The following is a 22,708-nucleotide window of genomic DNA, read 5'->3' as shown; positions in this document are numbered from 1 at the left end:
GGAGGTATTCCATGATAGAGGCTCAATCAATTTTTTATTTATATATACATATATACATATGTGTATATGTATATATATATATATGTATATATATATTATGTATATATTATGGACTCTTTAGAGACAAGGTCTCATTTAACCTAGGTTAGCCCATGTTCTCACTATGTGGCAAAGGATGGACCCTCTAACCTCCTGAATGTGGAGAATAAATGCCTGAGCTAATTCCAGGCTTATCTCTCTCCTTCCTCTCTAACACTCTTTTCCACTCCCTGGGAAACAGCTGTCACTCTTTTTTTGGGGGGGTGGGGGGTGGGATGGGCATGTTGAGACAAGGTCACGCTGCAGCTGTGGCTATCCTAGAACTTGCTAACATTGACCAGGTTGTGGCCTCAAACTGTGAGATCCATCTGCCTCTCAAATCATGGAATTAAGGGCCTCACATGGAATTTGCCTCACAAAAACTGCAATCTTTCTTTTTGTTTATTTCTGAGTCAGGGTTTCTCTGTGTAGCCCTGGCTATTCTGGAACTCACTCTGTAGACCAGGCTGGCCTAGAACTCAGATCCACCTGCCTCTGCCTCCTGGCTGATTTATTTTTAAATATGGGCATGTGCCAGACTGGAGAGATGGCTCAGGGGTTCACTGGCTCACTGGCTGCTCTTCCAGAGGTCCTGAGCTCAATTCCCAGCATGGTGGCTCCTGACAGTGGGATCCGATGCCCTCTTCTGGCATTCAGGTTTACATGCAGACTGAGTGAGGGCTCATACATAAAATTAAATATGTGCGCGCCTGTGTACATGTACTGGATCCGAATACACTGAGCCCTCTTTCTGGCCTCTGGAACCTTTGGCCTCTTGTGCCTTCTATTCATTTCTGATCTGTCCCATTAAAAGTCCAATTTTATCTAAGTTCTGAACTGAGCCTGTCAAATTTTCAGAATGTCGGCACTGGAACAGATTGGAATGGGGAAAGACTCCCTAGCTGCGAGCCTCTGTGCACTCTCATTCTATCCCAGTGGTTTGATACAGCCTGTCAGTGTAGCTCTTTCATTAACTACTCATCTGGCTGGGATGAGCTCCGCATTTATTTAGTTATTAATTTTGCAGACTAGTGTGTGCTGCCACATCCCCTGAAGTCACCAAGTGTAACGAGTGGGTTCGCAAGTATCTCACAGAGCATCCCCACTCTCTGAGCACGATTTATTTTGTGGCTGTTACAGGTAATGCATTGATTTAAAATGTATAATCCTAACAATTATATGTTACTTGTAGTGGCAACCTAACTAAATATTGAGCAATCAATGGGAAAGATACTGCTTTCTGCAAGTGTGTGCATATAGCTAAGGGAGGAGGCACAATCTCTGGGAGAAAGGTGTGGAACTCAAATAAGGGGTCGGGGAGAGGGGCGTCCTGAGTGACTGACTGGCTGATGGGAGTGTACCCTGGCATGGTCCCTGGCAAGATGCTCTGGCAGATCCTTGAGGTGGCATAGAGGGTTAAGAAAGGCTTCATCCTGACCTGAATTTGATACCTGGCACTCTAATGGTGGGAGACAGTTAACTCCACAAACTAATCCTTCTTGAACTCCACATGCTGTGCAGTGTACCAACACAGACACAGGCAGGCAAGATGATGATGATGATGACGATGAAAGAAAAAGGAAATGGGATGTTCTTCAAAGTTGACATCAGCTGGATGATGGGTGTGGTCCACCCGTGCACCTGTTCTCCACCCTGAACAGACGTGACCCAGACAGACATGACCATGCGTTTTCAGCTATTTCTTGGTCGCTTTGGTTCCCCACAGAGCCAACCCCTCCCAACCTCTCAGACAGGGTCTTACTATGTAGCTCTCCCTGTCCTGGAACTCCCTGTGTAGACCAGGCTGGCCTCGAACTCTCATGGCTCTGTCTGCCTCTGTCTCCTGAGTGCTGGGTTTAAGGTGTGTGCCACGCGCTGAGTCCACAGCAGTTCTCAGTGTTTGCTGTATTGCACTGCTGTCATGGTTAGGTCAGATTCCCTTGGCTTTGGTATAGATAGTTAACAAAATATTTAACAAATATTAACAAAAAGATGAATTCCATACAGCTATTGGGATAAGTGCACCTTTATTTGTCTTTTCTTTTTTCTTTTTTTTTTTTTAAGATAGACTCTTGCTCTATACAGCTATGGCTAACCTGGTACTTGATATGTGTCCAAGGCTGGCCTTGCACTCATTGCGGTCCCCCTGCCTGAGACTCCCTTGGGTGCTGCAATCGCAAGCATGGTCGTGGTTTTGTTTGTTGTGTGGTCATTTGAAGGCAGGGTCTCACTCTAGCTGATTCTCCCGCCTCAGCCTCCAGAGTAGTAGTCAACTCTCACCTGCCTAGATTCAGTACTCTCGTCCTGTCCCATCTGTCCCCTGCCCTCATCTGTGAATTAGTTGAAAATTTGTACAGGGCAGGGCAGTCTGGAGGATGGTGTAAAGAGGGAAATCTGGGAACAGGGGATTATGTAGCTCATTAGTAGAGCACTTGCTTAGCGTGCAAGAAGAGTGCCTAGGTGCAAGCGGAAGTGCTAATAACGAAATTAACGTGGAAACAAATGCTGGACATGAAAGCAGGCCTTCGTGGCAGCCTACAAGCCTCAGACGGGAGGGTGATGGAACACAGGCCTTCCGGCCCTCGCTCTATTCCGAGTTCTGGTTGTGGGAATCTGTTCTGAATCCAACTGCAAGTGGAAAACCCATTTCTGGCCTCGCAGCCAGGCAATCCTGCCAATCCTGCAAATGTACTGCAGAAACTTTGGCCCCAGGAGGCAGGAGCTGGGGCTTGCTTCCTGAGAATTGTGCAGCTGTCAAGGTGACTGTGATGGGGCTGTGATCAGTCTCTGTACAGCTTTTTGGCAGTGACCTTGGGCCAGCCGTGCTTGCCACAGCTACTCTGTCTGGTCCTCCGCCACTAGAGCCTTTGCCGCTGTTACAGCAGACTGCAAGGGAGCTAACAGGAGGAAGGCTGCTCTTGGTCCTGCCTTTCCTGGAGTCTGGCAGGTGTCATGTGGTGCCAGCTCCCTAAGTCTACCACTCACTGAGCATGGGTGCAGTCCAGGTGTGTGTTTGTGTGTGTGTGTGTAAGTGATGGAGCTAGTGAGCGGTCGCGGATGTTCAATCCCGGGCTCGGGTTCAGCTCCTGGGGAAGTGGCTGGTTGACCACTAAGTCGGTGTGCAAGAAGCCTCAACCTGGGAACCCCGTCGGAGGCTTGAGAAGAGAGAGACTTGGTTGCAAGTGATGATCTTGGGAGGAGAGGAGACAGAAGACAGACCCCCCCGCACCCCCCCCCCCCACACTCACACACAGGTTCAGGTTGGAGTCTGCCTTCTGGTAAGGCGGGTTTCTCTGGGCACTGAAGGTCATCAACAGCTTACATACATATGCAGTCTTCCATCTCTGTAGTCACCGAGAGAGTGTATTCTGAAAACTCCACCCCTTCTCCTGTCCACATCCTGTCCTTTTTCGCTTCTAAGTGGCTGATTGTCATTTTTCAGTCCGACTTTATCGTTGGACATTTATTGACAGAAATCAAATCGCTGTTTTTAGGCCAAGGGCCGGCTGCACCGAGGTGTGGTTCCCAGGAATGAGACACGCAGCCCAACAGCTGAGCCTGCGCTGTCCTTACTTAACCTCCCTGCCTTCAATATCGCCAATATTTAGCCTTGCCTTATAAAGTCAAAATGCACAATACCTTCCAGGGTTGCTGTGAGCCCCGATGCCCCCTTTGGCTCAGGGGCTATCTCCTGCCCGGTGATACAGAGTAGCGCGCCCCTCCCTGCGCCGACCTGCCCTGGTGCCACCCAGAGGTTCCTGCTAAGGGAGACTCCGCCATCCATCCGATGGTGGCGACCTGGGGGATTTGAGAACATTGTCTTTTGCAGAAGCCTCCTGTGATTTCGGTGGCGGCGACCAGATCCTCTGCAGAGAACTCCATGTCGCAGCTTGTGGCTGCCTGTGTCCTGTGGTGAGAGCCCAGCCTCACAGGAGATCCTTTGTCTGGGATAGTGCTAGGCTGCGAAGATCACTTTGGAGTCTCTAAGCTCTGCCTTGCCATTGGCTGCACTCTTTGTGGGGCTGTTTTTGCAAAAGGCATGCCCAGCACGTCTACAGTGCTGGCAGGCCAGGGCTGCCTTGAAACACCATGATAATGATACCAAAAGCAGTTTGCAGAGCTGCTCTCTGTGGAGGCTTCCTCTGCAGAAGCAGGCAAGATGGCTACCTCGTGGGCTTCGCCGTGAAGAATGCAGAAGCTAATTAAGACAGACTTTTAGGGGGAAAGGGGGCATTTCCCTCCATCTTTATTTATGCAAGGTTGTTGGCTGTTTTTCTTTCAAGTGACTTTTAAAGTATACATTTTGCATAAGCTCTTTAGGGTCTGACTGACTAACATGTTGATGGTATAAAATGATATAAGTAGTTTTTACAGAGAAGTAGCAAAAATTTTGGCGGGCGGGAGGGGGAGAAGGGTGGGAGCTGATCTATATAATAATAATAATAATAATAATAATAATAATATATATATATATATAAAAATATATATATATATATAAATGGAGGCTCACATTTCAATTTTATTTTTTTTTTAATTTTAGGTTACAAAAGAAAACAAGAGGCCCCAGAGGGAAAAGAAGCCCAAAGTTTTAAAGGTAATCAGCTCTTGATTAAATGCTATCTGTGTTTTTCCATTTTATACAGTATACAGTATTTTTCTGTCATCTGAGGGTGAATTTACAGTATAGGGGATTTGGATTCTCCCAGGTTGTCAGTGCTTACATGAATTTTCACTCAGCCAGAGTTGCCCGCCTCCCCTCCCCCTTACGGTCCACATTAGCATCCTTCATTTGCAGCTTATAAATGTTGCAGAGAAGGAAAAGTTTATATGCAAAGTGTTGAATAATCCCTTCTCCTCTCCAGCCCCCTTTGTGCCACCTGCATCTGTGGCACATTAGCCCCATGGTAGAGAAGTTGACAGCTATGATTCATTGTGATTTAAAAAAAAATTTTTAAACACCTAGAAAATACTATATTGTAAAACCTGATATGTTATTTTCCCGAGAGTGGGGGAGGAGGGAATGACCTTAGAGGTTTTAGTTCAACTTCAAATGCCTCGAGACCTTACAGTTAAACTCTAATGGCTTGATGTGAAGTGCTCACTATGCTATAGTTAATTTTGGCTGCCATAGATTTAAGGAATCAGCATGTTCTACTTACTTCGTATAGATTGCATGCTGAGGGTTCAACGGTAACCTGATTTGCTTGCTAGCTCGGGATCTGTTTGCAGTTTCGTTATGGTATGGAAGAGTTAATTTAAAAGCCTACGGCCTCACTAGAAGTTCGAGGCTAGCCACATAGCCTCGCCCACTGCTCACAGCTTTCAGATCTCAAGCTCTACACTGCGATACTCTAGGTGTTAGCAATTGTTTTCAGCACGGAGGGAATATTAAGCAGGAGAACCATGTGTCTACAGAATTGTTCGGTGTGTTTAATGTAAAGGGGTTTAAATGTAATTGCAGCTTGGTGTTTGCAAATAAAGTTGTAGCCCTCCAGCGTGCTGAACTGTGGCAGATGCCGACTTCATTTGCTACCCCCGTTGTGTGACTTTTGAATGCTGGCACTGAGAGCCAGGCATTGCCTTGCATGCTGGTCTCACTGACCACCTTGAGGTTTCTGTTTCCTGTGTGCACACAGCAAGGGCAAGAATATTTAGTCATCAAAGAAGAAGTGCTTACTAGAAATTGACCACAGAGTCAGCAGAGTGGTAGGCTCTGTGGAATGAGTGTGACCGTGTTGGCATGCATTTTCATGAGGTCTGAGCAAATCAGGTAGGGATTGTTTGTAGGGTATATGAGCCAATTTATGTTTTTCTTCATGTGATCCGTCCATTGGTAACCTTTTATACCTCCCAACTGTAGCCCGTCATTGACTTAAATCCCTATATTGCCTGTAATCCTACCACTTTGGAGGTAGAAGCTGAAGGATTAGGCATTCAGGGCTAGCCTCAGCTACATAGTGAGTTTGAGGCTAGCCTGGGTTACTTGATACCCAGTCTTAAAACCATAATGAAGCTATTTTATTTAGTCTTGCTGTTGTTAATGGCTCATAAATGGGTAGGTATGTGTACAGGCATGCTCACATGCACACTGTAAGTTTTTTTTTGTTTTTTTTGTTTTTTTTTTTTTACACTGTAAGTTTAAATGCCCATGCAAGAGACAGATTATGTATAGAACTAATCATAGACCGTGTTGGGGTGTGTGTGTTGGGGTGGGGTGGGGCTATGTTTTGTTAGTCTATGTGTCTCCTGTCACCTTTGCCTGTCAGAAGTAAATGCAGCATGTGCTTCTTTGTGGACTCATGAAGCAGACTGTGACCCTGTGGTGGCCTAATTTCTTCTGTCCCAGCTAGCAGGACTGAATTCTCTCTGTACTTGGTGTCTGTTGAAGAATCTGGAATTGAAGCCGGGTGTGGTGGCGCATACCTTTAATCCCAGGAGGCAGAGGCAGGTGGATTTCTGAGTTTGAGGCCAGCCTGGTCTACAAAGTGAGTTCCAGGTCAGCCAGGGCTATACAGAGAAACTCCGTCTCGAAAAACAAAACAAAACAACAACAACAAAAAGAATAGGGAATTGACAAGAAATGAAAACAATTTTCTATTTATTTATTTTTCTAGAATAAACATGGTCTTTTGGTGGAGGGGTGAGTTTCAAATCAAGGTTTCTCTGTGTAGCCCTGGCTGTCCTTGAACCAGGCTGGCCTCGAACTTAGATCCACCTGCTTCTGTCTCCCAAGTGCTGAGACTAAAGGCATGTGCCACCACCACCTGGCTGGAAATGGTATTTTGAATTTTTTATATATTTCTGTGTATGTGTAAATGAGTGCAGGTATATGTGGCCTCCAGAAGAGGGCAGCAGATCTCAAGTTCTGCAGTTACAGGTGGTTATGAGTCACCTGACATGTGCAAAGGAAACAGTAGCAGGTGCCCTAGCTCGGAGAGATTCACCTGTCTCTGTCTCCTGAGTGCTAGAAAGATGTGTGCCACAACAACCTGTTTGTTGTCGTTGTTTGTTTTTTGTTTTATATTTTCTGTGCTTTAAGACAAGGTTCTCATCATGTAGCACAGGGAGGCCTGGGAAGTTGCTCTCTTACCTCAAGCTCCAGATATTCTTGTCTCAAACTTCTAAATGCAGAATTTCCAACATGAGCCAATATTACTAGCCAAACTGAATTTGTTTAGTGTTGGGATTTAAAAAAAAAATTTTTTTTTTAAATTTTAGATATTTTTAAAGAATCTTGACAATTTTTAGTCCTGCTCATTTTTTTAGTATCCTGTCATGTATATATCCATACACAAATATAAAAATTAAAAAATTCTTTAAAAGAAAGCTTTATTTCTCTGTATCATAGCAGCAGTACTAATTCAGATTTGAACCGTAGGTGTGTGAAATTCAGCTAGAGGAAAGATAACCGAGGAGTTAGTTCTTTGGCAGGTTGTGCAGGAAGGATTAGGGATAGTGTATATAGCTTCAGCTGGACATTGGGATCGAGAATGCAAAGGCTCTGTCTAACTATACTCCTATGCAGGGCTCATTGATGGGACTCTACAGGTAGATTTTTGGCCCTGTCTTATTTCTCTTTTGCAAAGGTGGCACTGTTCCAAAGATCTGATTTACCTGTGATCACCCTGACCCCCTAGACCTTCAAATATCCCAGGTCCCCTGTCATGATGAAGGGCCAAATGACTGATTGCCAGATTCCCCCGTCTCCCCCATCCTCACCTATCCAGGAGGTAGTTAGATGAGGAATCTGATGATAGAGGAAGTTGAATGTTACATCTATTATAAGTACACTGTAGCTGTCTTCAGACACACCAGAAGAGGGCATCAGATCTCATTACAGATGGTTGTGAGCCACCATGTGGTTGCTGGGAATTGAACTCGAGACCTGAAAGAGCAGTGAGTGCTCTTAACTGCTGAGTCATCTCTCCAGCCCCATTTATTCTTTAATAAAAAACAAACAAGCCCGGGCGGTGGTGGTGTACGCCTTTAATCCCAGCACTCAGGAGGCAGAGGCAGATGGGTTTCTGAGTTCAAGGTCAACCTGGTCTACAAAGTGAGTTTTTGGACAGCCAGGGCTACACAGAGAAACCCTGTCTCGAAAACAAACAAACAACAAAATCCTGGTTGATCTAATTGGCTTTCATTACTTATTTATCTAAATTGATCTTTTAAAAGGTTATTAGCATATTAATTATACATAGTACTGTATGGTTCTCCATTTTGTATGTCTGCATGTTTATGGTGTACAAGCATCTGCAGAGGCCAGAAGTCCCAGTCACGTTGCTTTCTCAATTTCTCTCTAGTTTATTTACCAGACAAGGTCTCTCACTAAATCTCAACCAAGCCCCAGGGGTGCCTCTTATCTTCCACCACCAGGAAGAGAGAGACATTTCAAGTGTGTCCTAGAGACCTGAACTCGGGTCCTCATGCTTGTCCAGTAAGCAGTTTGCCGATGGGCCATATGTGTCCATATGTATCAGAACCTCGTTATGATCTTTAATGTGTGTGATGCTGTATTTTGATTGCCTGCACCCTCTATCACTCTTTGTGTCCCTCTCCTTCTGAGTAGTCAGTCTTCCACTATGTTCCTTGGCTGGCCTGGAACTTGCTGTGTAGACCAGGTGTCTCTTCTTCATAAGTGCCGAAATTAAAGGTATGTGTCACCATGCTTGTGCACGTGCCTGTGAACGGCAGAAGAAAAAAAGTTAGAGTCCCTGGAACTTTGTTTAACAGTTGTTTGTGAGCCACCATGTGGGTGTAGGGAATGGGGTCTGGTCCTCTGTAACAGCAACAAGTGCCCTTGAGCCATGTGTCTAGCCCCACCTCCCCTGTCTTTTATTGGCTCCCAGAGTGACAGATGTATGTAATCACCACTTGAGGCTTGAGCCAACTTGTGACAGACAGATATACTTTGAGCCACTGTACTTGGGGTGCAGAGTTCAACCCCCAGAATGCACTTCCAAAAGTTGTCCATTGACCCCCAAATGCACACAGGAGAACAGACTAGGAAGGAACATGTCAGGATAGGGAGGGCAGGAAGAGGCTAATATGGGCGGTGTCATCAGAGCATGTTACATACTGAGGGAATTACGGAAGAATTAAGAAATAAGAGTGTTCTGTTTGGTTGGGTTTTTCTTTTTTGAGATATTGGTGGTCTTTTAACAAGGATTCCAGTTGGGCAGTGGTGGCGCACGCCTTTAATCCCAGCACTTGCAAGGCAGAGACAGGCAGATTTCTGAATTCGAGGACAACCTGGTCTACTGAGTGAGTTCCAGGACAGCCAGGGCTACACAGAGAAACCCTGTCTCGAAAAACCAAACCAAACCAAACAAAAAAAAAAGGATTCCAACCAGGATAATGGAAATAATAAATAACATCAGTGGGGTGGGGTGAAGTCCAGGCCATGCTAGTTTTGTAGCTCACCTGTCTGTCTTAACAGCATCTCTATCCAAGTGGGCTCTCTGGGGAGAGACATACAACAGTCATCACTTGGACCCTATTCCTTTGTTGCCAAAGGGACATTTGCTTATACTTGGTTATAAGATTTCATTAAAGTAGTCTCAGTGTTTGAAACAGCAGGGTGAATAAATTGAGAAATGTCAGGGAATGGTAAACCAGGAAGCTGTCTGCAGAGGCAGCTCTGTGGAAGTGATCTTGAATCAACACTCCCTCGTGTTTCCTTCTTTGATGATGCTGTCAAAGGGGGAAACTTGAATGGGGGTGGGGGAACAGGACATTAAGGCTTGTGTCACACTAGCAGAAGGCATGGTGTGTGCATGTGAATGTGTGATCTTGAATGGAACAATATTCAGAATATTGGAAACCAATATCTTGCCTCATTTAAATACTCCATAAAGATTTCTTTCTGAGAAATAATAGTAACCAATAATGGCTATGTGATTTTCATGTACATACAAAATGATGGACTGCAACGGTGTTTGCCCAGTGTGCGAGAGCACATACGCGTGCATGCGCGCACACACACACACACACACACACACACACACACACACCACACACAATCCAATGTGTTTCCTGCTCTCTAGGAGATTAAAGGTTTACAAGAAAAGGCAAGCTAGAAAACAGGTGAGTAAGTTAGAGTGTGTTCATTGCCTGGAAGGAAAGGAAGTAAGCAGACTGCTTTTTAGGGTTTTGTTTCATAGTGTTCTGAAACAGGATGCTGGGGTTTTCAGTTGTAACTTTGAGACTAATTCCTTCACTTGTCAATTGTTACTATGTATTCTAGGGCTTTGTTACATAGACTTGATACCTTGTTTATTTCTGAAGCCCAATAGTCTATTCACATGCAAGATAATTACAGACTAGCTAAGGACCCCCCCCCATACACATATTTATTGCAACATTGCTTAAATATTTTTAAATGACTTATTTTTACTTTGTGTGCATTTGTGTTTTGCCTGCGTGTATGTCAGAGTGAAGGTGTTGGATCTCCTAAAACTGGAGCTGCAGACAGTTGGGAGCAGGCATGTGGGTGCTGGGAATTGAACCTAGGTCCTCGGAAAGAGCAGGTAGTGCTCCTACCCATGGAGCCATCTCCAGCCTCTTTACATTTATATATATGAGGAGGAGCGGAGGTGAGGGTTGCTGCTGGTGGTGGCAGCCGCAGTCACAGCTGCAGTTCACTTCTTTAATCCCAGAGTTTGGGAGGCAGAGCCAGGCAGTTCTCTGGAGTTTGAGGCCAGCCTAGACTACAGAGTGAGTTCTAGGACAGCCAGGGCTGTGTTGAGACCCTGTCTCAAAATCACAGAGAGAGAGAGAGAGAGAGAGAGAGAGAGAGAGAGAGAGAGAGAGAGAGAGAGAGAGAGAGAGAGAGAGAGAGAGAGAGAGACTCGACATCCCTGGCTATAAAGTCACCACTTATAGATGACTAGAGAGAGAGAGAGACTCGACTTCCCTGGCTATAAAGTCACCACTTATAGATGACTATAAAGATGACCTTGCTCTCTGTTGATGGAAATTTTTTTCTATGGCCTTCACAGTTCTGGGCAAGTAATCTCAGACATCTGCATGTAAGAGACTAGTGGGCGAGAAGTTTCGAGGCTAATGGGAGGATCCATAAGAAATATGAGTTTAGTTGGGCCTGGTGATGAAGCCCATTACTGCGGAGGTTGAAAACAGGATGAAACCTGCCTGGTCTGCAGAGTTGAGACTTTATCTTTAAACAAACAAACAAACAAACAAACAAACAACAACAACAACAAGAGTTGCCTGGTGATATAGCTCAGTCTCTAGAGTGCTTGTTTAAGTGCGAACAAAACTCTGGTTCCATTCCCATTACCTTACAGACCATACGTGGGACACACAACTGTCATCCTGGCACTATGTCCCCCCACTCAGAAGGTGGATGCAGAAACAGCAGCTTCAATGTTATCTATCCTGTTACATATTGTCTGGGTTACATGAGACCCTGTTATAAAAACTAACACATGCACATGTACACACACAGATACACATACACACACAAATGCAAACATGTGCATGAGGTGCAAGGCTAGGAGAGAATAATTTTCACCACAGGACAGGATTGTGTGTGATTTCAGTGCTCTCAGCTTGGCACAGAGAGTTATTCCCATGTGGTGCAGTGTAACCATGTTCATTCACAGGCACACATGGGGAATCTGGTTTGCATGCCCAGAACTGAAATGTAAGGTTTTGCCTAGAAATGATCAGACCTATTGCAGGGCTGGATTCTCACTAAACCAGCCATTTGTTTATCTCTGCAATGTGAAAATTTCTAATAAGCTGACATGCAGGTCCAACTACGTGTGTTGGTGGCTCTTACGTGTATAGAGAGGCTGGGAGGAAGGGAGGGAGGGAGGGAGGGAGGGAGGAAAAAAGGGAGGGAGGGAGTGCCTTGAGGTTGAGGCCATCCTGGCAACCAACTGAGAGCCAGGCTAGCAGTGCTATAAACCAGCCTTGAGTCCATGCTGTGATTTCTAGGAATTAGTGCAGAGAATTGGAGTATGTACAAGGCAAGTAATGTTGAATGGGCTGCAGGAAACCTCCCCTCAGGTGCTTCCAAAAACAAAACTCTGTGTGTGTGTGTGTGTGTGTGTGTGTGTGTTGTGTGCTTGTGTGTGTGGTGTGCCTGTGTATGCCTTCCTTGTGTATGTGGTGTGGGTGTGGGTGTGGGGTGTGGGATATGCCTGTGTGTGCCTGTGTATACCTTGTGTGTGTGTGTTGTGTGCCTGTGTGTGTGTGGTCTATGCCTTCCTTGTGTATGTGGTTTGGGTGTGGGTGTGGGGTGTGGGATATGCCTGTGTGTGCCTGTGTATATCTTGAGTGTGTGTGTTGTGTGCCTGTGTGTTGTGTGTGTTGTGTGCCTGTGTGTGTGTGGTATGTGCCTGTGTATGCCTTCCTTGTGTATGTGGTGTGGGTGTGGGTGTGGGGTGTGGGATATGCCTGTGTGTGCCTGTGTATACCTTGTGTGTGTGTGTATGTGTGTTGTGTGTAACTATATCTGTGGAGCCCAGAAGTCTATGTTCAGCATCTTGCTCCCCCTCTCCACTTTTCAAGGCAATGAACCTGGAGCTCACAGATTGGCTGGGCTGGCCAGCCAGTGAGCTCTAAGAGTCAGCCTGTCTCCAGGCCACATGTCTCCTAGTGGTCGTGTTCTAGGCATGCGTGCACAATAAACACCTTAGGGTCTTACCCTCTCCTGGTCCCCGTCTCTGCTCGGATAGTGCCAGATTCATGATACTGAGGGCCACGTTCCCTAGTCTATGCTTTCCCCACGTTTATTAAAATATATTCGATTGTGAGACACACAAATAATACTTGCTAGTCATTTACACTGTTGACTTTTATCTTCAAATTACAAAGATGTCTGTAATAGAATGTCTTTGGTCAAAATTTACATTTGTATTATTTGTGGGGATAAGTGGCTGTATAGGCCACCTTGAAGTTGTGGAAGTCAAAGACTTCCTGTGGGAAGTCAGTTTCTGAACCATGTCCACTCTCTTCCTCCCTGCCTTCCTCTCCTCCACCCCCTGCCACCCCCTGCCACCCCCTGCCACCCCCTGCCACCCCCTGCCACCCCCCAGTTTCATTCATTCAAGTCAGTCCTAGTAGCCTAGGCTCCTTTGCATCTGCAATCCTTCTACCTGGGCCACTCTGCAGCTAAGATTAAAAGTGTACACCAATACTCACAGCTCAGAATAGCTTTCAATTATTGTTGCTGTTGTTGTTCCCAAGACTGAACTTCTCTGTATAGTCCTGGCTGTCCTGGAACTCTGGAGACCAGGCTTAAACTCACAGAGACCCACCTGCCTCTGCTATCTGAGTGCTGCTGCTGCTGTTTGCTGTATTCTGTCTGGGTCAGAATCTGTTCTAACAGGCCAGGATGCTCCAGCATTTCTGTCCTCGATCCTGGCACCTTCTATGTATACAATACAGTTCTCATTTCCTAGACTGAATTCTCCTTTGCTAGATCTGTGCATTATTGATCGTTTCATTATTGCCTTGTTTATTTAATGATGAAGTTTTCTTGGAAACCTTATATTTATTTATATTGTATGTTTTCATGGACGCCAGGGATTACCTGTCAGTCACTTCTCTTTCTCTACTACGTAGGGCCCAGGGCCCTACCGGCTCACTGTTCCTGGCATCAGGAGGCTCCCCCCCCCCCCCCCCAGCTCCCATCCACTGAACTATTTCACTCTGGCTTCCTCTTTTCCTTCATTCTGAGCTACCAGTAACTTTGGCAAAAGTGGCAAATGGGATGAACAGGCGCTGTAACAGTGGCAGGGAGACAGGATATTGTTTGTTTGGGTTTTTGTTTTTGTTTTTGTTTTTTTTTTTTTCTTTTTTTGGTTTTTTGAGACAGGGTTTCTCTGTGTAGCTCTGGCTGTCCTGGAACTCACTTTGTAGACCAGGCTGGCCTCGAACTCAGAAATCTGCCTGCCTTTGCCTCCCGAGTGCCGGGATAAAAGGCGTGTGCCACCACGCCCGGCTAGGATATTGCTTGTTTGTTTGTTTGTTTTTCCCAAAGATTTATTTTTTAGTATAAGTTCACTGTAGCTGTCTTCAAACACACCAGAAGAGGGTATCAGATCTCATTATGAGTGGTTGTGAGCCACCATGTGGTTGTCTGGATTTGAACTCAGTACCTTTGGGAGAGCAGTCGGTGCTCTTACCCACTGAACCATCTCACCAGCCCAGGATATTGTTTTTAAAGCATAGAAATGGCAAACATCTTCAGTTCTGAAGAGTAGACAGATAATAGGGTATGGTTGTTACTCAGTGTTAGAATGATCATTTTGAAAGCTCAAGGCCCTAGGTTTGTGTGATTGATTGATTGATTGATTGATTGATTTGGGACAGGGTCTCTACATAGCCCTAGATTTCACAACGCAGGCCAGATCTGCTTGCTCTCCATGATGCCTGGCAACATCATTTATTTTCGAGATGGGGTCAAAGCCCAAGCTGGCCTCTATCTGGTAACACCATGCCTGCCACACTGTCTGAACCTGGAATTCCAGGCATGTGTCACCAACTCAGCCTGTGACTCTAATTAGTTTTGACTGTAAGTCAAGCTGCAGTCAGGTTACCACAGGCAGCACAGACACTGGAATGTAACACAGGCTTCATTTCTCTCTTATCTGCCTGCTTAGCTCCTCTTGCCCCCGCCTTATCTCACCTGTACCACAGAAGGAAGGAAGGAAGGAAGGAAGGAAGGAAGGAAGGAAGGAAGGAAGGAAGGAAGGAAGGAAAAATTCCAGCTGGGATGATAGATCAACCCCTCAGTCTGACCTCAGTCTGATTTCTCCAGACCAGGGCAGCTCTGAGGGAACGGCTTGTCTCTGGTCAAGATAACAAAAAGTGTGCAGAGAGTGGCCCTCAGGCAGACACAGGAAACAAAGTCCACAAAATACCTTGTGACCCCTCAGACAAGGTTTACTAAGGCCAAAGCTTAATGCACGGGTTGGGGATTTAATTTAGCTCAGTGATAGCTAGAGGCAGGTCTTGGATTTTGTCCACTGTGCAGGAAATCCAGCTCTGTCATATCACTGAGTTTGGCCAATTTTATATTTTAAATAATTTTTCATATATATATTTCCAAATATATATATATATTTTCAAATATATATTCAAGTACATGTATGTGTGTGTGTATGTATGTATGTATATATATATATGAGACATGACATATATTGAGACACGTTCTCACTGTAGCTCTGATAGTCCTGAAATTCACACTCTGTAGACCAGTCTGACCTCAAACTCTCAGAGATCCACCTGCCTATGCATCCAGAGTTCTGAGATTAAAGGCGTACACCACCACCACTCAGCTCTTGTGGAAAGTTTCAAAACTAGTGTGTGTGTGTGTGTGTGTGTGTGTGTGTGTGTATAATGCATACATATGTATGCATTCATCTTGATGTCATTGCCATTTGAAATTCATTTTTATTGCCAATTTATAGTGGATATATTTATGGGTTTTTGTTTTGTTTGTTACAAAAATTAATTTTTAAACTTACACTACAAAATGACATTCTCACCAGGCAATAGTGGCACATATTTTTAATCCCAGAACTTGGGAGGCAGAGACAGACAGATGTCTGCATTCGAGAACAGCCTAGTGTACAGTGTGAGTTCCAGGACAGTAAGGGTTACGCAGAAAAAACCTGGCTCAGAAAGAAAGAAAGAAAGAAAGAAAGAAAGAAAGAAAGAAAGAAAGAAAGAAAGAAAGAAAGAAAGAAAGAAAGAAGAAGAAGAAGGAAGAAGGAAGGAAGGAAGGAAGGAAGGAAAGAAAGAAAGAAAGAAAGAAAGAAAGAAAGAAAAGACCCCAAAATGTTATTCACTTTGATGTGAGGTGGAATGACCTTTTTCGAGTGTGTATTTCATACAATGAAAGATTCAGATTGTAAATACAATGTCCCACCCGTTTTGAAGAATACATGATAAAACTCTCATTGTCTCCATCATCATCCCAGCATGGCTTTGTAGTTCTTTAAAGCACAGATGTCAGTCTGCCTCAGGAGTGCTGGGATTCAAGGCGCGCACTGCCATGCCTGCAACACCTGCTGATTTCTTCTATCTGTAGATGTGCTTCTGCTCCTCCAATCCAGACTCTATAAGTAGATCAGTAAATCGATGGACAGAAATGCCATTAGTGATATTTTGTTGCTTCAGGTGGTCTCGCTGAAACCCGCCCCGACTCGGGAATCACTGTATTGGACAGGCTGTCCTCAAACTTACCAGGGTACCTGATAGACCAATGTTTTGTTAAGTTTGAAGTGGGGTCTCAGGTAGCCTAGAAGGACCCTCACCTTCATTATAAATGTGCACTGTCTTTGTTTTTCTTTTCCTTTTTAAAAGACTTATTTATGTATTTTATGTATGTGAGCACACTGTAGCTGTACAGATGGTTGTGAGCCTTCATGTGGTTGTTGGGAATTGAATTTTTAGGACCTCTGCTCGTTCAGTCCCTGCTTGCTCTGACCAACATATTTATTTATTATTATACATAAGTACACTGTAGCTGACTTCAGATGCACAAGAAGGGGACGTCAGATCTCATTATGGGTGGTTGTGAGCCACCTTGTGGTTGCTGGAAGAGCAGTCAGTGCTCTTACCCACTGAGCCATCCCGCCAGCCCTGTCTTTCTTTTTCTTAAGATACTTGGATTATAAGTTGTTTTTCTTGCTGCCTTTATTACAATATAATTCACAACGCGCACACACACACACACACACATACACACAAACACTCTCTCTCTCTCCACATACACACACACAATCCTGTAGCTTTTACTATATTTACAATTGTATCATCATGCTCAATTTAAAAAATATTTTTATTACTCCAGCATCTTAGCTCTTGCCTACAAGTCTTCCATCTACCTTAACCCACAGTGGTCACTAACCTGTCTGTTTTGTGGGGTTTTCTCTTAGATATCTCATATAAATGAAATGATACAAATCTTGTTTGTTGCTGTATGTCTATAAATCAAGCACTTGGAAGGATGGGACAGGAGGATGACTGTGATTTCAAGTCCTGCTTGCAGTGTGTGGCAATAGTCTTTCTTAAAAGAAAAAAGAAATCGGGCTGGTGAGATGGCTCAGCAGGTAAGAGCACTGACTGCTCTTCTGAAGGTCCTGAGTTCAAATCCCAGCAACCACACGGTGGCTCACAACCATCCATAATGAGATCTGAAGCCCTCTTCTGGTGTGTCTGAAGATAGCTACAGTGTACTTCCATATAATAATAAATAAATCTTACCAAAAAAAAAGGAGAAAAAAGAAATTACTGGGAGGGAGGGAGGGAGGGAGCCGTCTCAGTGGTTGCGAGCGCTTCCTGCTGAATCCTCCATCCCTATCTACATCAGCTGCCTCACTCACAACCACTCCAGCTCCTGGGGATCCAATGCCTTCCCCTGAAGTCTTGACAGGATTACAACAAGTATTCTCCATCACACCTCACAGTTCAACCAGGGTTTTACATTTCATCTTATGCCATTTACCTCTTGGGTTTTGAGATGGTTTCTCAACATAAAGACCCTGCTAGTCTCAATCAAACTTGGAGCTTCCTGCCTCTGCCTTCAGAGTGCTGAGGTTAAGGGCTGGTGCAGACACGCCCAGCTATTGCCTGAGCTCTTTTTAAAAAAGTGTGTGTGAGTGTTTCGCAAGTGTGTGCCACATGTGCGCTTGGTGCCTTTGGAGGGATAAAGAGGATGGCATTGCCTGGGGCCGGGGTTACAGATGGTTGTGAGCCACCACGTGGATCCTCTTCGAGATCAAGCGCTTTCCAACCCCTGAGCCACCTCGCCAGCTCCTGATGTCATATTTAGACAGTTTCCTGATCCAAAGTCATTCTTCTTGTCTTCCTCACTGAAGTGGGACACCAACAGTTTCTGCTGTTTGCTCTTGTCTTTACTACAAGGATTTCTTCCTGAGCAGTGTCCCATTGTTAAATATACTTCGTTGTGTTTATCCAGCTTTCTTTTTGGTTGACACCTGAATTGTTTCTTTCCCGACTATGGAGTCTACTATGAGCATTTTTATTCACGGTCTTACGTGAGGAGAGACAGAACATATGCTTTCACTTGTCCTGGATAGATGGGGGTGGAATTGCTGACTCACAATGATGTAACGCCTTTCCACTAGCAGTAATGAGTTTCAGTTGCTAGACAGCCTTCCGAACAGTGGGACCTGGCCCATTTTGCCTTTAGTCATTCTAAGCCCAGCTACATCATTTGGATCCCTAACCCATGGTGTGCTCTGGATTCCTTGTTTTTCAGTCAGGGTTTTATGTAAGCCTTCTGGCCTCTGACTGACTATATAATAGGCTTGCCTCAAAATCCTGATTCTTCTGGTGCTTGCTCTCTCTCTCTCTCTCTCTCTCTCTCTCTCTCTCTCTCTCTCTCTCTCTCTCATTGGCCGCCCTGGAAATCTCTAGAGACCTGCTTACCCCTTGAGGCAGCCGTCCTTTTGCAATCTCCAAACTACTCTAGCCACAGGTGTCTGCCACCATGCTTGGGTTAGGCTATATTTTGTTGTTGTTTTTCTCCGTTACAAGAGCCCAGGGTAGCTCTGATTACACCATACTCCTGCCTCAGCTTCATGAATGCTAGGGTTACAGTTGCAAACTGTCACATCTGCCTCACAGTGTGATTCTAGAATACCACCTTAAAACTTGATTGTCTGTAGTGTATTTTGCTATTTTAATTTTTTTCTTTTGAGGTCTGTTTATGTAGCTCCTGGTGGCTTTGTTTGTTTTTGTTTTTGTCTTAGCTTTACAGAAAACCTTAGCTCTACGAATGAACGAATGAATGAATGAATGAGATTATGAATGATGGTTTGGATTTTTCTCCCTTGGACTCCCTTTCAATAAAGGGGATTTTTTCACTTTTCCTTAATAATTCTTTTGATTAATTTCTTTTTCTTATTAAAATAGACTGTCACTGTGAATCCTAGGGTAGCCTTGAATTGTTTGCTTCTTTCTGCTACAGACTCTAATGACTACTGGTAGAGCCACCCACCAGGCTTGGCTAAAAACAACAGTTGGGTTATTAGATTTTGTTTTGAGGAAAGTTGTGTCCTCTATATATAGTCCAGGCTGGCCTGAAACTCATTGTGTAGACAGCAGAGGCATAGTACAAACTCAGTGTCCTATCTCCTCCTCCCCAGGGCTGGGTTTATGGTTGGGAGCAACAGCACCCTGCTTTATTTAGGATGTACATGTTTTTGTAAAGAAACCAAAGAAAGGGGATCAAAGAAACTTGATCTTGGCTTGTTGATCACCTTTCTTTCTTTCTTTTAAATATTTTCTTTATTTACATTTCAAATGTTATCCCCTTTCCTGGTTTCCTCTCAGAAAACCACCTATCCCATCCACCCTCCCCTTGCTCACCAACCCACCCACTACTACTTCCTGGCCCAGGCATTCCCCTACAGTGGGGTATCGAGAGTTCACAGGACCAAGGGCCTCTCCTCCCACTAATGTCCAACAAGGCCATCCTCTGCTACATATGCAGCTGAAGCCATGGGTCACTCCATGTGTACTCTTTGGTTGGTGGTTTAGTTCCTGGGAGCTCTGGGAGGTACCGGTTGATTCACGTTGTTGTTCCTCCTATGGGGCTGCAAGCTCCTTCAGTTCCTTTGGTCCTTTCTCTAGCTCCTTCATTAGGGACCGTGTGCTCAGTCCAATGGTTGGCTGAGAGCATCCACATCGATCACATTTCTTTGTAATAGCAGTTTCCTTTCCAGAGGGGAGCTACATGCAAAGTTCTAGCTCTTGAAGTATGAAGGAGATCAGAGGACAATTTTCCTGTTCTTCAACTCTATTTGGGATTATGAATATCTAGGGCTTTCTATGTAGGATGGGCTGGCCTCATACTCACAAAAAATTCAACGGCCTCTGATTAGAGTTTATAAACCCAAGGTTTTCATGCTCTCCCACAGTTCTGTGTGGCTGTGGATAGAAGGGATGTGTGGGTTAGGGGGAATAATAGGATAGCCTCATCTCCTAGAGATAGAGAGAGATCCTATCACTCAGAGTCGGAGTAGATGTGGTCCTCTCAGCTGGCTCCTTGATAACCTACTTAGCCTCCTAGTTGCAGGGCAATGCCTCTGCATCAGATATTCTTCTGCATGTTGGCTATTAGTAAGGAACTGGATGCAGCTTGCTACAGTTCAATGTCAAGGGGGATCAGATCTGAGGCTTCCCACTATTTTCATGCTTCAGGGTCATGGTGACTTTGTAGAATGTGTAATGGGGCTATTTCACTACTCCCGCCCCATTGCCATTGTGAGAAAGGTCCTACTGTGTAGCATAGGTTGGCCTTGACCTACTACTCCTAGTTCCACCTCTAAAGTGCTGGGGTTATAAAATTGCACCAAACTCTATGTGTGTGTGTGTATCTCCTGTAACTGGAGTTACAGGCAGTTGTAAACTGCTAGATGTGGATGCTGGGAACCGAACCCAGATCTTCCACAGAGCAACAGGCTCTTGTGTTGTATTATAATCCCAAGTGCATACATACAGTGTGATTTGCTGCTTACTGTCATTTCAAATGCCTTTCCCACGGTTCTTTAATTGCCCACAGCTACTACAACTATGTATCACCCAGTTACTGCAAGGAATCCATGAACCTGGTTTATTGAGCCAGTTCTTGCTTTCCTTGTAATAACAGTTCCATGGATTTATTATTTGTTTTACATTTTATTCACCTGTTCTGTTTATGTGTGAGTGTGTTAGTTTGTGTGAGCGCCCATGTATGTACACATGTTGACTGACCTGTGCTGATGTACCATCTGGAGATCCAAGGACACTTTTTAGTAGTTTCACTGAGGTATTCATACTTGGTGGCAATCATCTTTACTCACAGAGCCTTCCCTCCAACCCCTAGTAGAACTGTTTTTAGTGTAAGGTTTTAGCTCTGTATTTTATTACACAGTATGTGTGTGTACTGTACTTACACAAGCTTCCTTATTTAGGGTTTATAATGTCAAACTCATTCACTAGATCAATAATTGGTTTTGCTATTTGATACTAGGGTTTGTTTGTTTTTGTTTGGTTTGGTTTTTCGAGACAGGGTTTCTCTGTGTAGCCCTGGCTGTCCTGGAACTCACTCTGTAGTCCAGGCTGGCCTCAAACTCAGAAATCTGCCTGCCTTTGCCTCCAAGTGCTGGGATTAAAGGCGTGTGCCACCACGCCCGGCTGTTTTTTGTTTTTCTTTTCTTTTTTTTTTTTTTTTTGAGACAGGGTTTCCCTGTATAGTCCTGGCTATCCTGGAACTCACTCTGTAGACCAGGCTGGCCTCGAACTCAGAAATCCACCTGCCTCTGCCTCCCAAGTGCTGGGATTAAAGGCGTGCGCCACCACCGCCCGGCGGTTTTTTGTTTTTCTTAAGACAGGGTTTCTCTCTGCATTCCTGGCTGTCCTGGACTCACTAAAATCCACCTCTGCCTATAGAGTTAAGGGCTGCATTAAGGGCTGAGCAACTCTCCTAGGCTGGAGTTTAGTTTTGAATCTCGCTTCAGGGCTTTGAATCCCAGGCCTGAAAGTTTTAAAAAACAATGCCCAGCAATTGCTCCCCGAGGATGTATTGCCATACGGATATCTTGAGAGGGCTTCTCTGCAGTTAAGTCACCTAGCCCTGCTCTTCACTGATTGTTTAATCAGCTTTCACTGTCTATAGGACAGCTGTATCCCAAGCTGATGTGCCTGTCTATAGGACGACTGTATCCCAAGCTGATGTGCTTGGGCCTACACTAGTTTTGCAGATACCCAGGAGTTTGGAGCAGGGGCCTCATTGCTACTGAGCGCATGCTGAGTCTTCGTCGTGCCAGCAACTTGTGGTTTTGAAGGTTTGATTCATTTCTTCTGCCCTCGTGTCCATGGTTGGCAGCACACCAAAAGTCTACTAGATTTGGCCCGAAAAGCCCATTTAGCAGTGTTCCAAGAAGAGTGGAATAAGCAGTGTGTTGTGGTCATAAAAAAGCCTCCTAAACTATGTGCTGATCTCTACTGGTTCCCCCATTATATAACATCAATGTTTGGTGAGATGCTTGCCGTGAGAATTAAGGCAATTCACAATCCTGCTTTGATTTGTCACAGAGCCCAGGCTGCTGAGGATCTCCCCAACCATTCCTGATGGTCATCCTGCCCCCTCCTCCTCAGTGCTGAGATTACAGGCATAGGCCAAGGAGCACCCATGGTTTATGGGGATTGAATCCAGGCTAACGAGCACATTAGGCAGGCAATGGCTCCACCAAGTGGGCTACATTTCTAACTGCCTCTCCTCTCCTCCACACTGCCAACCCTGCTTCACTTGCGGCCCAAGCTGTTCTCAAACTTAAGTGATTCAGAGCATAACGCTAAAGAATATATTTTCTTCATGTTCCTGACATGAAGCAAAATGCCCATACACTTGTAATAAACCTCACTGATAAATATGCACAGTATGGTTTAAGGATGGGATGGGATTAAAACTGACATTGTTTTAAAGACGTTTTAGGGTAATTATGTGTAGTAATTATACAAATCAAGGCATGAGGTCCATGTGGTCCATGTGTTAAGGCACATATCACCCCCATCCCATCCTTTTTTTTTTTTTTTTTTTTTGGTTTTTCGAGACAGGGTTTCTCTGTGTAGCCCTGGGTGT

At 44.8% G+C, this 22,708-nt stretch overlaps 1 protein-coding gene across 4 annotated transcripts in view; it reads left to right on the top strand.

Moving 5' to 3' along the window:
• The window catches only part of Tet1 (tet methylcytosine dioxygenase 1), a 69,392-nt gene that overhangs the window by 9,898 nt on the left and 36,786 nt on the right, over positions 1-22,708 (top strand). For 3 of the 4 annotated variants that reach the window (XM_021175119.3, XM_085842845.1, XM_021175118.3), the window contains exon 2: positions 4,619-4,672. In XM_021175119.3, coding sequence (XP_021030778.1) covers positions 4,619-4,672 — 54 coding nt within the window. Of the gene's footprint in view, positions 1-3,737; positions 4,338-4,618; positions 4,673-22,708 lie in introns of those variants that run through there. The other variant, XM_085842846.1, reaches the window with a different exon arrangement.

This window comes from Mus caroli, unplaced genomic scaffold, assembly GCF_978045245.1.
Source record: "Mus caroli unplaced genomic scaffold, Mus_caroli_1 scaffold_9, whole genome shotgun sequence".
NCBI lineage: Eukaryota > Metazoa > Chordata > Mammalia > Rodentia > Muridae > Mus > Mus caroli.
The sequence above is the reverse complement of the archived record's forward strand: the minus strand, read 5'-3'. Positions and strand labels throughout refer to the sequence as shown.